This window comes from Mustelus asterias, chromosome 3 (genome assembly GCF_964213995.1).
Source record: "Mustelus asterias chromosome 3, sMusAst1.hap1.1, whole genome shotgun sequence".
Classification (NCBI taxonomy): domain Eukaryota; kingdom Metazoa; phylum Chordata; class Chondrichthyes; order Carcharhiniformes; family Triakidae; genus Mustelus; species Mustelus asterias.
The window spans coordinates 144,411,761-144,427,126 of NC_135803.1; the positions used below are offsets into that span (position 1 = coordinate 144,411,761).

The following is a 15,366-nucleotide window of genomic DNA, read 5'->3' on the forward strand; positions in this document are numbered from 1 at the left end:
AGAACATAAGAACTAGGAGCAGGAGTAGGCCATCTGGCCCCTCAAGCCTGCTGCGCCATTCAATAAGATCATGGCTGACCTTTTCGTGGACTCAGCTCCACTTACCCACCCGCTCACCATAACCCTTAATTCCTTTACTGTTCAAAAATGTATCTATCCTTGCCTTAAAAACATTCAATGAGGTAACCTCAACTATATCACTGGGCAGGGAATTCCACACATTCACAACCCTTTGTGTGAAGAAGTTCCTCCTCAACTCAGTCCTAAATCTGCTTCCCTTTATTTTGAGGCTATGCCCCCTAGTTCTAGTTTCACCTGCCAGTGGAAACAACTTCCCTGCTTCTATCTTATCTATTCCCTTCATAATCTTATATGTTTCTATAAGACCTCCCCTCATTCTTCTGAATTCCAATGATGTTCAGTTCTGGGTAACACATTTCAGGAAGGATGCCAAAGCCTTAGAGAGATGTACGAGACAAGTACCAAGGATGAAGGTCTTCAGTTATGTGGAGAGACTGGAGAAGCTGGGGCTGTTCTTAGAGAAGTTGAAGATGATATTTGAAAGAAGCATTCAAAATCATGACAAAGTGCATTAAAAGACTGTTTCCGAAGGTAAAAAGATCAGCAAGCAGAGAACACCAATGTAAGATGATTCACTAAAGGACCAGAGAACAACATGAGGAAGCATTTTTTACACAATGAGATTGTGATTTGCTTAAAAAGATGATGGAACCAAATGTAACAGTAACTTTCAAAAGAGAATTAAATAAATAGTTGAAGGGAAAAGAATTACATAGCTGTAGGGAAAGATCAAGGGGTGGAATTAATTGGATAGTACTAGCAAAGAAACAGCATGGGCTGAATGGAAAAGAGAAAACGCTGGAAAATCCCAGAAGGTCTGGCAGCATCTATAAGGAGAGAAAAGAGCTGACATTTCGAGTCCAGATGAGCCTTTGTCAAAGCATCCGCAGTATTTTGCTTTTATATGGACTGAATGGTCTTACCCACCCTTTATCATTCTATAATTCATTGATAATAGGCCTGATTATCTTCTATTGCTCCCAATTGAGTCACTTGCACACTGCATTACTGGCCACTGAGACTGAGATCTTCCAGCTTCTACTCAGCAGAAGAGATGTTGAAAATTGCCTATTTTGTTTTCAAAAGGCACTAGAATTTCCAACACTCCAGAATTGGCCTGGCTGCTCCACCATAGAACATAGAACAGTACAGCACAGGACAGGCCCTTCGGCCCACGATGTTGTGCCGAGCTTTGTCTGAAACCCAGATCAAGCTATTTCCTCCCTATCATCCCGAAGTACTCCATGTGCCTATCCAATAGCTTCTTAAATGTTACTAAAGTTTCTGACTCCACTATCCTTGCAGGCAGTCCATTCCACACCCCAACCACTCTCTGAGTAAAAAACCTACCTCGGACATCCTTCCTATATCTCCCACCATGAACCCTATAGTTATGCCCCCTAGTTACCGCTCCATTCACCCGAGGAAATAGTCTTTGAACGTTCACTCTATCTATCCCCCTCATCATCTTATAAACCTCTATCAAGTCTCCTCTCAACCTCCTCCACTCCAGAGAGAAAAGCCCAAGTTCCCTCAACCTTTCCTCATAAGACCTACCCTCCAAACCAGGCAGCATCCTGGTAAATCTCCTTTGCACTCTTTCCAGTGTCTCCACATCCTTCTTATAGTGAGGTGACCAGAACTGCAATATTCCAAATGTGGTCTCATCAAGGTCCTGTACAGTTGCAGCATAACCCCACGGCTCTTAAACTCAAACCCCCTGTTCATGAACGCCAACACACTATAGGACTTCTTCACGGCTCTATCCACTTGAGTGGCAACCTTTAGAGATCTATGGATATGAACCCCAAGATCTCTCTGTTCCTCCACATTCTTCAGAACCCTACCTTTGACCCTGTAATCCACATTTAAATTAGTCCTACCAAAATGAATCACCTCGCATTTGTCAGGGTTAAACTCCATTTGCCATTTTTCAGCCCAGCTCTGCATCCTATCTATATCTCTTTGCAGCCTACAACAGCCCTCCACCTCATCCACTACTCCACCAATCTTGGTGTCATCAGCAAATTTACTGATCCACCCTTCAGCTCCCTCCTCCAAGTCATTTATAAAAATTACAAAGAGCAGAGGACCAAGCACTGATCCCTGTGGCACTCCGCTGGTAACCGGTTTCCAGTCCGAAAATTTTCCACCCACCACCACCCTCTGTCTTCTGTTAGATAGCCAGTTAGCTATCCAATCGGCCAAACTTCCCTCTATCCCACACATCCTTACTTTCTTCAAAAGCCGACCGTGGGGGACTTTATCAAACGCCTTACTAAAATCCATGTATATGACATCAACTGCACTACCTTCATCTACACACTTAGTTACCTCTTCAAAAAATTCTATCAAATTTGTGAGGCAAGACGTGCCCTTCACAAATCCGTGCTGACTATCCCGGATTAAGCTGCATCTTTCTAAATGGTCGTAAATCCTATCCCTAAGGACCTTTTCCATCAACTTACTGACCACCGAAGTAAGACTAACCGGCCTATAATTACCAGGGTAATTTCTATTCCCTTTCTTAAACAGAGGAACCACATTCGCCACTCTCCAGTCCTCTGGCACCACCCCCGCGGACAGTGAGGACACAAAGATCAATGCCAAAGGCTCTGCTATCTCATCCCTTGCCTCCCAAAGAATCCTAGGATATATTTCATCAGGCCCAGGGGACTTATCAACTTTCAGTTTATTCAAAATTGCTAGTACATCTTCCCTCCGAACATCTACTTCCTCCAGCCTATCAGCCTGTGACACTCTCTCTTCTTCAAAAACATGGCCCCTCTCCTTGGTGAACACCGAAGAAAAGTATTCATTCATCACCTCTCCTATCTCTTCTGACTCCATGCACAAATTCCCATTGCCGTCCTTGACCGGCCCCAGCCTCACCCTGGTCATTCTTTTATTCCAATTGAGGAATAATATCCAGGACAGTGCCAGGAGACAAAAGTGTAGGGGTATTGAATTTTTTTTAAACGGGTGTAAAAGTACTGAAGGAAGGGGAGAAAAGGTTGTTTTGATTGGGTAAGTTATGGCTGTCAATCAGGCTTTCCAATTGGCCTGGGAAAGCAGTGATCTGAGCCAGGAGAAACATAGAAAATAGAAGCAGAAGGAGGCCATTCGGCCCTTCGAGCCTGCTCCGCCATTCATTATGATCGTGGCTGATCATCAAAATCAATATCCCGATCGCCCCCTTCCCCCCATATTCCTTGATCCCTTTAGCCCCAAGAGCTATATCTAATTTCTTCTTGAAATCACACAATGTTTTGGCCTCAACTACTTTCTGTGGTAGTGAATTCCACACATTCACCACCCTCTGGGTGAAGCAATTTCTCCTCACCTAAAAAGTGTACCCCTTAGAGAAAATGTTGAGTGCCCAATGCTGGGAGTGTGGGGGAGGGACAGTTGAAGGCAGAAAGTTGCATGATGAAACCTGCAAGAAGATAGTCAACTCAAGTTGGTAACCCTAACCAGCAATCACCCTCACCCCGCCTGTAGGGGTAAGTCACTGCACTAGAATTCTTCTGGAACTCTCCGTTGTGGCGACCTGAGCAAACCTAGGGAAGTGTGGGAAAAGAGATTGAGGACACCCCAGTATGATAACAACACCAAGGGTGGAATTTTACAGCCCCGCTCGAGTGAGACCGGAAACTCCCGCCTGAGGTCAACAGACATTTTCATTGTCCGCCCCTCGCTCACTCCGATTCTGTGGTAGGTGGGCCGGTAGAATTCCGGCACAAGTCTGCACTTAGCACACGGCAAAGGGAATCAGAAAGGACGTGGAGCAAAGTAAAGCGATGATAGCCTCAATATTCAAATAACCTTTAGGGATGTTCTTATTATGTTGTATGTTAACATTAATGGCGCCATTCTTACCTCTCTTGCCATGATCTCTCTTTCAGTTTGTCCCATTCCGCGATTACGTCGATCGATCTGGAAATCAGGTTTTGAGCATGGCTCGGCTCGCCAAGGATGTTTTAGCAGAAATCCCAGACCAGCTGCTCTCCTACATGAAGACCAGAGACATAAAGCCACGGCCAGCACCTCCCTCTTACACATCTGCCTCACAACAGTCATTTCACACGAGGATCTGAGGAAATTCACTCTCTCTCTCCCCGATCAGTGTATTTATAAACTGCTTTTAATATAATTCCTATCAGAACTTCTGTACGTGTGTGCGCGCGTGTGTATGAGCAAGAGGAACGGACAGGCATTGAATGCGCTCTTGTTCCATTGTTGAGACATTGGCCGTATTTATTCAAGCTGCTAATGTCATCATCGTGTTCACGGTTGACTGAATGGAAATAATGGAAATTTGCTGGATGAGATCCATCTATCATTCTGAGTTTGTGGTTTTGTAACAGCTGCAACCTCTCCTGCCCCCAAGTCAGACAAAATACCATTATATGCTTTACTCTATCCTGCTCTGAGCAGCCTGAAATGATCATGCTGCCATTCCCTACCAGCCTGTAAATGAGCTTTCGACCTTTACCCAATGCTATCTTTATATTTGGTTCAATGCCCATGGTAACAGTGATCATCATTGCAGAAACACCGCAAAGCTGGGTACAACCACCAGTGTTTGAAGAGAAGGAATATTCAAACTCTTTGTTTACTGTTTTGATAAGTCAGCCGTGATTTTGGACTTCATTGAGATCAATGTGGTATAGAGAGCAGGGGAACCCTCCTGAGTGACAATACATAATTCAGATTTCCAATCGGGTTAGTACTTTTGCCTTCAAACCTTGTGGACCAAATACTTCCTTATCTTCTTGATGGTAAACTTTGAAAGCACTAGCCAAGTATTCAAACTCCAGAAGATTAGCATTGCCTCTCTGTATAGTAATTCAACCTGAATGCACACTCGAGTTGATCCAAATATCTTATCCTGCACACATCCGAGGAAGGTATTCAGTAGATGGCACCTTCATCTTTTTTCTTCCAGTCCACTTCCAATAGGGCTTCATCAGTGCTTTAGCTCTCCTTAGTCAACTTCGACTGATATTGTTGAAGATTCTGATATTATCACTGAATTTCCACCATCACGTGTGCTAACCCCTATCCCAACCACCCTCTGCTTTCTACCCTCCCACCCCCATCCCATCCCACATGCGATATTGCTATCTCCAACACATATGTATCCATTGCTTTCACCTGCAATAATCAACCACTGGGTGATATATAAGAATGACATTGAATTGACTTGTCCCCTAGTTTACACCTCCTCTAGATTGTCAGGAAGAATCTCTCTCCCTGGTTGGAAGACTCAGTGACCCTTCTCTTTGTTCCACAGTGAAAATTAGTCACGTGGGCATTCATGAGTACAAGCCTGTGCCAAACCATTCAGCTTTGAACCTTGTTGCTATGCCAGTATGTCAGTACACCACTTTGTGGTGGTGGTACCTTCATTATCTTAAATTTCCTCTTTTCCCAATGAGCTGTACTACATCCCAGCCACAAGGGCAGAGAGCTGCTGCCCTTCCCTCTTTATGAAGAAACTCCTGGTTAACCTCTCTCACTCTCATGGCTTCGGGATATTAGGATCTCATGAAATGCAAAGTCACAGCTTCACACGTGTAATCTTACTATAACATATATGTTGGAACTCCACTGTGCTATCGACCAAGGTTGTCTAAATCCACCTTTTGCTTTCAAAGTTTCCTACGATGTGTTCTTTGAATTGTGGCTTTTTTGACATCCGTGGTGGACAGATGCTTTCTACTTTAGGACCATGATTCTGGGAGCATGCTGTTTTTGTGAATGGTCGCATGTTCCCATATGTGCAGGTTGCATCATACTGCTATAGAGCATTGTGGGATGTACAATTTAAACCTTCAGTATTGTCTTGCTAATAAGACTGATGTAAATCAGATCACAAGGTGAAATGAAGGAAGGGGAGATCTTTAATTGACCTGGTAAAAATAGAGCATAAGCTCCAAAGATAGCTCCCTATCATTCCGTGATGTAGAACATCAATACAATGCCAACTCAAAGGCCATGCCAAATAATACTTGTGTTTTTCATTAAGAATGTATTAAAATATGTAAAGGAAAGTGCAACTTATTACAGTTAAATGTTTTTCCTCCTCTCCTGTCTTGAAGGGTTACAAATCGACATAAATCCATTCTTCCTCTGCAGACAGTGTAAGCAGATTATTCCAGCAAAGGGGAACACAACATGCACACTCATTCCTCTCCTCGCCTACCTTCTCGAGACACATGCAAACTTTGGAATGGCTGTCAGCTATATCAATACACTACCTTGGGGCTTTTTAAAGGCCAGAAGATTACCCTCCCTCATTGACCATCAGGGCCAAGATTTTCCCATCCTGACACAGGCCCCAATCACACCAGATGAGCTTTAAAAATGTTGGTCCAATTCCAAGGTTCCCAGTGCCAGTGGTTTTTATCGGTGCAGGAAATGTGGGGAGTACTTCATGTGCCTGCACCCAGTTGTCCCAATGTTGCCAACACCATGGCAGAAGTGGGCATTTCAGATCTGCTGGGATTTTCAAGGAGTTGGGGCAATTTTGGAAAGCGACGTGCGTCACACCAGCTCATGAATGATTGCTGGGAATCGGGAACCATAGGGCAGGTAAGTTCAAAGGTGCTTCGAACTTCACATGTCATAATGAAATGTTGTGTCATGTTATACATATTTTAATACAATGAGTGATGATGGGACTTTGAACTTTGTTTTGAGAAGGTAAGTGACCATTAACTAACATGTTTGACAGGTTCACACTTCTGACACCTGGCAAGCTGTCATAGCAATGCATAGAATTGTGAAAGTGGAAATAGAAACTAGAAGCAGCAGTAGGCCATTTGACCCTTCGAGCATGATCCGCCATTCATTTTGATCATGGCTGAATTCAATATTCAATATCCTGATCTCCCTTTTCACCCATATCCCTTTATCCCTTTAACCCCTGAAGCTATTTCTAATTTCTTCTTGAAATCCAACAACGTTTTGGCCTCAACTACATTCTGTCATAGTGAATTTCACACATTCACCACCTTCTAGGTGAAGAAATTTCTCCTCACCTCAGTTCTAAAAGGTTTACCCCCTTATCCTCAAACTATGACCCCTAGTTCTGGACCCTGGGAACATTCTTTCTGAATCTACTCTGTCTAACCCTGTTAGAATTTTATAAGTTTCTATTAGATCCCCTCTCATTCTTGTAAACTCCAGTAAATATAATCCTAACCAACTTATTCTCTCCTCATATGACAGATCTGCCATCCCAGGAATCAGCCTGGTAAACCTTTGCTGCATTCCCTCTATAGCAAGGACATCCTTCCTCAGATAAGGACACCAAAACCACACACAATATTCCAGGTTTGGCCTCACCAATGCCCTATACAATTGCAGCAAAACATCCCTATCCGTATATTCAAATTCTCTCGCTATGAAGGCCAACATATCATTTGCCCTCCTTACTACCTGCTGTACTTGTGCGCATACTTTCAGCAACTCATGCATGAGGATACCAAGGTCTCATTGAGTATCTACCTCTCTTAATTTACACCCATTCAAGTAATAATAATCTGTCTTCCTATTATTGCTACCAAAATGGATAACCTCACATTTATCCACATTACACTGCATCTGCCATGCACATGCCACACACTCAGTCTGTCCAAATCTCGCTGAAGCATTTATACGTCTTCCTCACAGCTCACCCTCCCACCCAACTTTGTATCATCTGCAAATTTGGAGATAATACATTCAGTTCCCTCTTCTAAATCATTATTATATATAATGAACAGTTGGGGGTCCGAGCACAGACCAATGTTTAATAGATAAAGTGCTAATCTGCATTGAACAGAAGTAAATTAAGATTTGATTGTGTAAGGTGCTCCATTTGCTTCCATTGTTTCCTTGAACCACAACTCGGCCATCTGTGTGGCTGTTTCAAAGTTTTGGCAGAAGATTGAGCTTGCATTATTGTCAAAATTCTGCTCAGCCATCTGTTTGGCTATTTAAAGCTTTGATGGCTGGCTGAGCTTTCTTTGAAGTTCAGCTCAACCATCTGGCTGGTTCAACGTTTTGGCAGGTAGCTGAGTTTCTTCAAATGTTTTAATGTATTCAGCTCAGGAGGTTTTGTTGACACTGTAGTTCAATGGAGTCTCATTATGAATGATTGGCTGAGATTCAAACTCACTAATGAACTCATCTCAGTAGGGGTCATTTATATAGTCATTCAGTGGAATCATACTATGAATGCTTGACAAACTTCCAAATTTATTAATGGATTCTGCTCTGATTGTTGACATAGCCATCAAGCGAAATGTGCGCTTGGTAGTTTTGAAAGATTTATGAGCTGTCATGGGAATTATGGTTTTATATATGCATATTCAAGTACCCTTTGTTATTTCAACAGATTTAAGGTTTGTGAGGTCAGTATACAGTGCACACTAAGTGAATGGGTTGGGGGGAATTGGAGGGTGAATAATTTAGAGAGGTATGGGGATATGAGGGTGTGAGGGGAAGTGCAATGAGTGAAGGGGTTGGGAGGGGTGAAGGTTACGGATCCTCACATGCATCTTCAGAATTGGGCCAACATCTCAGCGAATGGAAGCAGATCTTGTAACCTTGCAATCTCAGCATCCTGCCTCCGTCTCTGCTTCTTAGGTTGTAGGTGGCAGCCTAGATTCAGCCCATCCTTGACTTCTGCTAATGAAAATGGAGTGAACAGGTCTGCTGGTCAGACGATGGGATGGCGACATCAGGAAATCTCCCGGCCCCCGATTCCCATCTTTAAGATGCAAATCCAGCCCAAGGTGTCCACATCCTTTTCATTTTGCACCAGGAACATTAGCTGATGAAACGTCACTGAGCTGTCAGCTTTTGTATACAGCAGAAAATATTTTAGAGGAAAGCAGAATACTGTGGATTCCAGAAATCTGAAATAAAACAGGAAATGCTGGAAATACTCAGCAGATCTGATGTTTCAGGTTGATCACTTTTGTCTTTTTCTTTTGGTGAGTGGATCTTACCTGTTTGGCACAGGTCATAAAGCAAATAAACCAAAGTTCACCATCCATCACTGCACCTGGGAGATGACAGAGCCTCTGTCCAGCAAAAGTGGATACTTCATTGTTGGAGAGAAGTAGCAAGAGTATGCCCGTAACTTTGCCAGGATAGTGGGTGTGCTCAACATCACATACATGGCTTCGTGAGTGCCACATCTGAATGGTTATATGTATCAAAGTCACAATAGGTACCACTCACTCAATGTACATTTGGTATGTGACCACATCCAGCACACCATTGGGTGACTGCCTGCTGTTCTGGCAGAAGTCATGTCCAATCTGCTGCTCCAGCAATATTTCAATCACCACATCAAATCGAAGAGTGGCAGCTCAGTGATAAGGGGTACAATTGGCTGGGGACTCCCCTTGGAAACCCCACCACATCTGTGGCCATCACTCATATAATAGGGCCATGCTGCCACGGGGAATGTCATTGGGCAGGTTGTCGGGTTCCTGAAGCAACCCTTCTGCTGCCTGGACTGACTGCTCTGAAGGACTCCTCCAGTACTTGCTGGTAGTCTGTAACATTCCTCACAACCTGACCGTTGTTAACGCACAGCCTTTCCCACCGAGAAACCATCTCATGAGGAGGAGGAAGAGAAGGAAATGTGCAGCACACCCACATTCCAGATGAGCTGTCTGTGAGAATGTCGTAAACAACAAGATTCGATGTCCTCCTGATCGACTTTTATATTGACCATGTAGAAAGATTGATGATGCATAGTCTACTGTATAGAGTATTATTGATCCTATGTATAACATTGTAGTAATTTGTTGTCATGACCACAGAGGTAAAAAGGGAAGGATGTTATATATTTAAAGGGTTGCATGGTTGCTTTAAGAGCTGATCACATGATTTGATGGTGATGTCATTTGGGTGTGTAAGCAGCTCCTGGTTTTAGTTTCAGTTTGTCCTCTGTCTCAAATTGCTGGATGAGAAGTGAGGGCAAAACAATGCTCATTGCAACAAGAAGATTGAGTGTTAGTGCATAATTATGTCATGAGTGAAAAATAGGTACCAGCCATAGTTTTAGCAAAAACAGGTCCAACTTATATGGTTCAAACCTGGTCCCTCCATGCCAACGCTATAGTTAAGAAAGCCCACCAACACCTCTACTTTCTCAGGAGGCTAAGGAAATTTGGCACGTCCGCTAGAACTCTCACCAGCTTTTACAGATGCACCAGAGAAAGCATCCTTTCCAGATGTATCACAGCTTGGTATGGCTCCTGCTCTGCCCAAGACCGCAAGAAACTACAAAGGATTGTGAATGAAGCCCAGTCCATCTCGCAAACCAGCCTCCCATCCATTGACCCTGCCTACACTTCCCGCTGCCTCGGAAATACAGCCAGCATAATCAAGGATCCCACGCACCCCGGACATACTCTCTTCCATCTTCTTCCGTCGGGAAAAAGATACGAAAGTCTGAGATCACATACCAACCAACTCAAGAACAGCTTCTTCCCTGCTGCCATCTGACCTTTGAATATTACGCTGATCTTTCTCTGCACCCCAGCTATGACTGTAACTCCTTTCCTTCTCTATGAACAGTATGCTTTCTCTGTCTAGTGTGCAAGAAAAAATACTTTCCACTGTATACCAATACATGTGACATTAATAGGTCAAATCAAAACCAAAGGTGAACTAGTTTGGCGGCGCTATGTTTACCAATTGTCATCTCGAAACGATTTCTCAGAATCATCTCCAGAAGTTCCAACATCTTTTGACCCTAGTGTTGGGAATACAACTATAGACTTAGTTGAATCTGCGTAGTCTGATGATTGTGTCTATGACACTATACCACGTGAGAATGATACAGATTTAGTTCCAAGAGAAGAAGTGTCTGCTGAAGTTCCAAATCATACTTCTAGGGTCAAGGACAGCCAAATTCCAGAACATCGGCCGGAATTTTACCAGCATGCCCACCCGAGGCTCGTAAAATCATGCCCGAGGCCGACGGAGAATGCCCGAGGCCGACGGAGAATGCCATTCTGTGAGCCAGTAAAATCAGGGTCATCGTATGCAACCAAAGAAGATTGGATATCCTCCTGACTGACTCTTATTGACTGATTAATGATTGATGATATTTGATACAGTGTCCAGAGTATTATTGATCCTATGTATAACATCATAGTGCTTTGTTGTCATGACCACAGAAGGAAAAGGGGAGGGATGTTGTATATGTAAAAGGGTTACATGGTTGCTTTAAGAGCTGATCACATGATTTGATGGTGATGTCATTAAGGTGCTTCAGAAGCTCCTACTGTTAGTTTCAGTTTGTACTCTGTACAGACAAGACCTCCTCAAATAAATCTGTTGTTATTAGTTTGAATCTACCTGTCCAAACCACATTTGTTTTGTTAAAACCCACAACCTCTAACATAGTTAGAACATTATAAGCACACTATTAAACCCTTGTTCCCCTGAATGGAACCCCAGATCCCCATTGTTCAACAGCCCCACACCTTTCCATTCCTCTATTATGGGCCATCACATGTCCTCCCAGCCATAACCCAGTTCAGACGAATAAGGGGGGATCTCACAGACACTTATAAAATTCTAACAGGACTAGACAGGGTAGATGCAGGGAGGATGTTCCCGATGGTGGGGGAGTCCAGAACCAGGGGTCACAGTCTGAGGATACAGGGTAGGCCATTTAGGACAGAGGTGAGGAGACATTTCTTCACCCAAAGAGTGGTGGTTTGCACAGTAACTTCATTGCAGTGTTAATGTAAGCCTACTTGTGACTAATAATTAATAAAACAAAATGAGAGCCTGTGGAATTCATTACCACAAGAAGTAGTTGATGCCAAAACATTCAATGTATTCAAGAGGCAGCTGGATATAGCACTTGGGGTGAATGGGATCAAAGGTTATGGGGAGAAAGCAGGATTAGGCTATTGTGTTAGATGATCAGCCATGATCGTGATGAATGACAGAGCAAGCTCGAAGGGCCAAATGGCCTCCGCCTGCTCCTATCGTCTATGTTTCTATGTTTCTAGACTTTCAGTCTCAGACTCCACTGGTGGCCAAGTGACAGTTTTGGGGGTATCAGAAAGCATCAGTGCAGGGTTGGGATGAGGGAAGTTGTGGAAGCAAGAGTTGCATGGTTACAGCATTCGCAGTTTATGCATCGGAACAGATTTCAGGATGAGGATGAAGTAGAATTTGAGAAGGTGCATTAGGCAGGAACAGGCCATCATTGTCGATGGTTTCAGTGCGACTGCTGGCTATGGCTTCAGTGACGGTCACTCGGTTTACCCCCAGCACCATCTCCTCCATGGGGGAGAGCACATGCAGCAGTACCTGCTTCTCCCCGGTTTGCTGCTTGCACCATGTAGTATGGGCCATCTTATCCTGCAAAGGAAGTTGGGGCTGAATGTAATGCAGTGTGTTGGGGTGATGTGCCTTCCACAGATGAACGCCTGCAAATTACAAGATATGAAGGATCAGTTTCCGGAAGTGTTAAGTGTGTGAGGATGAGGTGAAATTCTTATTGTTCTGTATGAGTCGTGATTGACATAGATCTCTGTAGATGTATGAAGAGGATGTGGTGATTGGAACAGTTGGTAGGGTACAGCATGTGAAGAATACCAATCGTGGGAGGTAGGTAAACTTATTCTGGTGCTGCGTTCAAGTCTCAGTATGATGGAAGACAACCTCTTTCCTCCTATTCATCTCAAACACAAGGAATGGCATCAGATAGCAGCAGAGAAACTTGGTAGATGTCCACCAACCTGACATGGCATTTATATTGCATTCTCTATTCCATAAAAGCAAATTACTGCAGATGCCGGAATCTGAAACCAAAAGAGAAAATGCTGGAAAATCTCAGCAGGTCTGGCAGCATCTGTAAGGAGAGAAAAGGGCTGACGTTTCAAGTCCAGATGACCCTTCGTCAAAGCTAAAAGGCATAGAAAGTGGGAGATATTTATACTGCAGGGTGAGGGAATGAAAGATGAGTCATAGCCACAAAAACAAGGGGAAAGGCTGCTAATGGCAGCCCATAGAGAGAAAGAAAGATGTGAATGGCCAAACGGCAGAGAAGCCAAAATCGGAGGGTACGCTGTGACATGGAGATATGGGGGGAGGGGGAAGATGGGTGGGAGAGAGGTAAAAAAAATTTTTTAATTATTCCACTCTTGGTCAAGTGGTGTCTGTCCCTGCTGCAGTCACCTCCACTTTAACAGTTACATTCTTAGAATCATAGAATCCCTGCAGTACAGAAGGAGGCCATTTGGCCCATCGAGTCTGTATCGACCACAATCCCACCCAGGCCCTATTCCCATAACTCCGCACATTTACCCTGCTAATCCCCCTGACACTAGGGTCAATTTAGCATGGCCAATCAACCTAATCCGCCCATCTTTGGACTGGGAGGAAATTGGAGCACCCAGAGGAAGCCCATGCAGACATGGGGAGAATGTGCAAACTCCACACAGACAGTGACCCAAGGCCAGAATTGAAACTGGGTCCCTGGCACTGTGAGGCAGCAGTGCTAACCACTGTGTCAACGTGCTGCTCAACCTCTAGTGTCAAGTGGTGCAGGCTAGCGTGCAAGGGTTCCCTTTCTCCCCGATGACCCTACTAGTTGTGGGCCTCTTCATTATCAATTTTGCAGACAGTGTCCAAGAGCGCCTCCATCTTGGGGTGTCCTCACGATCACCTTTCTGCCACAGCAGCATCCACATCTTCCAGTAGAGTTGTTGGCCGGCCAGTACTGCCGGCCCTCGGATTGGGCCTTTTGCTTTACAAACCCGATTAGGAGGCCATTCCTCCTAAGGTGGCACCAGCAGAAGTTTTAATGACATGCGCAGGCACGGGGCCCCCTTATGGCCCCAACACCAGGTCCCGACGCCCGTTGGAAAATTCAGCTCAATGATTCAGACAACAAAATGCATGTCTTCAATGAAAGAATTCACCTGATTTGTGTGTAAAAGTTAAAGTTTATTTATTAGTCACAAGTAGGCTTACATTAACACTGCAATGAAGTTACTGTGAAAATCCCCTAGTCGCCACACTCCGGCACCTGTTCGGGTACACTGAGGGAGAATTCAGCATGGCCAATGCACCTAACTAGCACATCTTTTGGACTGTGGGAGGAAATCCACGCAGACACAGGACGAACGTGCAGACTCTGCACAGACACTGACCCAAGCCAGGAATCGAACCCGGGTCGCTGGTGCTCTGAGACAGCAGTGCTAACCACTGTGCTGCCGTCGATGTGAGTCTATGGGGCATGCCTGTCTGTTGTTCCCAGAAGGGTTTGTGCTCAACTGTGACATCAGTCTTGGTCAAATATTTTTGGGTGATATTTTTCTTACCATAAGTGACGGATGAATGATTAAGTGCGGTTCTGGATAGCAGCCAGTGCTCATGGAACTGAACCCTAGCACCTTCAGGAGACCAGGGCTGGGATTCCCCGACTATTCATGCCAGCGGGATTCTCAGGTCCCGCTGCAGTGAACAGAGATTTAGCTGAACGCCAAATTCTCCGTCACCTCTGGCAGCAGCGGTGGGGCGTGAACGGCTGGAGAATTCTGGTCCTGGAGAGGAAATAAAAAATAAATACTGTAACCAGAGTTTTCTTTACTGTATAGCTGTCGGCATAACCACTAGGTGGCACGTGATCATTTTACACTGTCATTTCAAAGCACTGGACAAAGAGAAGGAATAGAACAACAGCACCATCTTTAGGAACGATGGGTTCTAATGAACACTTCCTCTTGAATAAAGAAACCACCACAACTGCCACAATTTTTACAAGCCTTCAAAGAGAACTGCTTGTTCATATCCTTCTCTCAGAGCCGCACCATGAAAAGAACTTACCACGAGGAACACATATATTCAAATCATTAAAAGTCTGGCATGTTGCTCTGTCGGGCAATAGACATGAAGTGATATGAGGTACATTGGGTTTCAAAAATCGTAATTGATCCAGATAACCAATCTGTGTAAGTTAGGGGGATTAGAAGGGAGTGGAGTTACATGAGTAGGGCCTGGGTGGGGTGCTCTGTCAGACAGTCAGTGCAGTGGGTTGAATGGCCTCCTTTTGCATTGTAGGGGTTCTCTGATGTGCTAAGGTGATCATGCTGACCTATAAATAAACATCAACGCTGTACAGGTAGAAAAAGCTACAACACCCATTCAGGAACCAGAAACCCATCAAAACAGGCCAAATGGCTCACTGTATCTCTTTAAAAAGCCACCAGGAACCAGCAATCTCATTCATCTGGATTATAATAAAAT

The 15,366-nt window shown here is 44.3% G+C and overlaps 1 protein-coding gene across 1 annotated transcript in view; it reads left to right on the top strand.

Moving 5' to 3' along the window:
- Nucleotides 1–6,220, top strand: part of LOC144491680 (copine-9-like) — a 380,635-nt gene extending 374,415 nt beyond the window's left edge. The window contains exon 20 of the mRNA XM_078209852.1: nucleotides 3,987–6,220. Within this exon, the coding sequence (XP_078065978.1) occupies nucleotides 3,987–4,178 (192 nt within the window). The 3' untranslated portion in view covers nucleotides 4,179–6,220. The remainder of the gene's footprint in view (nucleotides 1–3,986) is intronic.
- The last annotated feature ends 9,146 nt before the right edge of the window (nucleotides 6,221–15,366 follow it).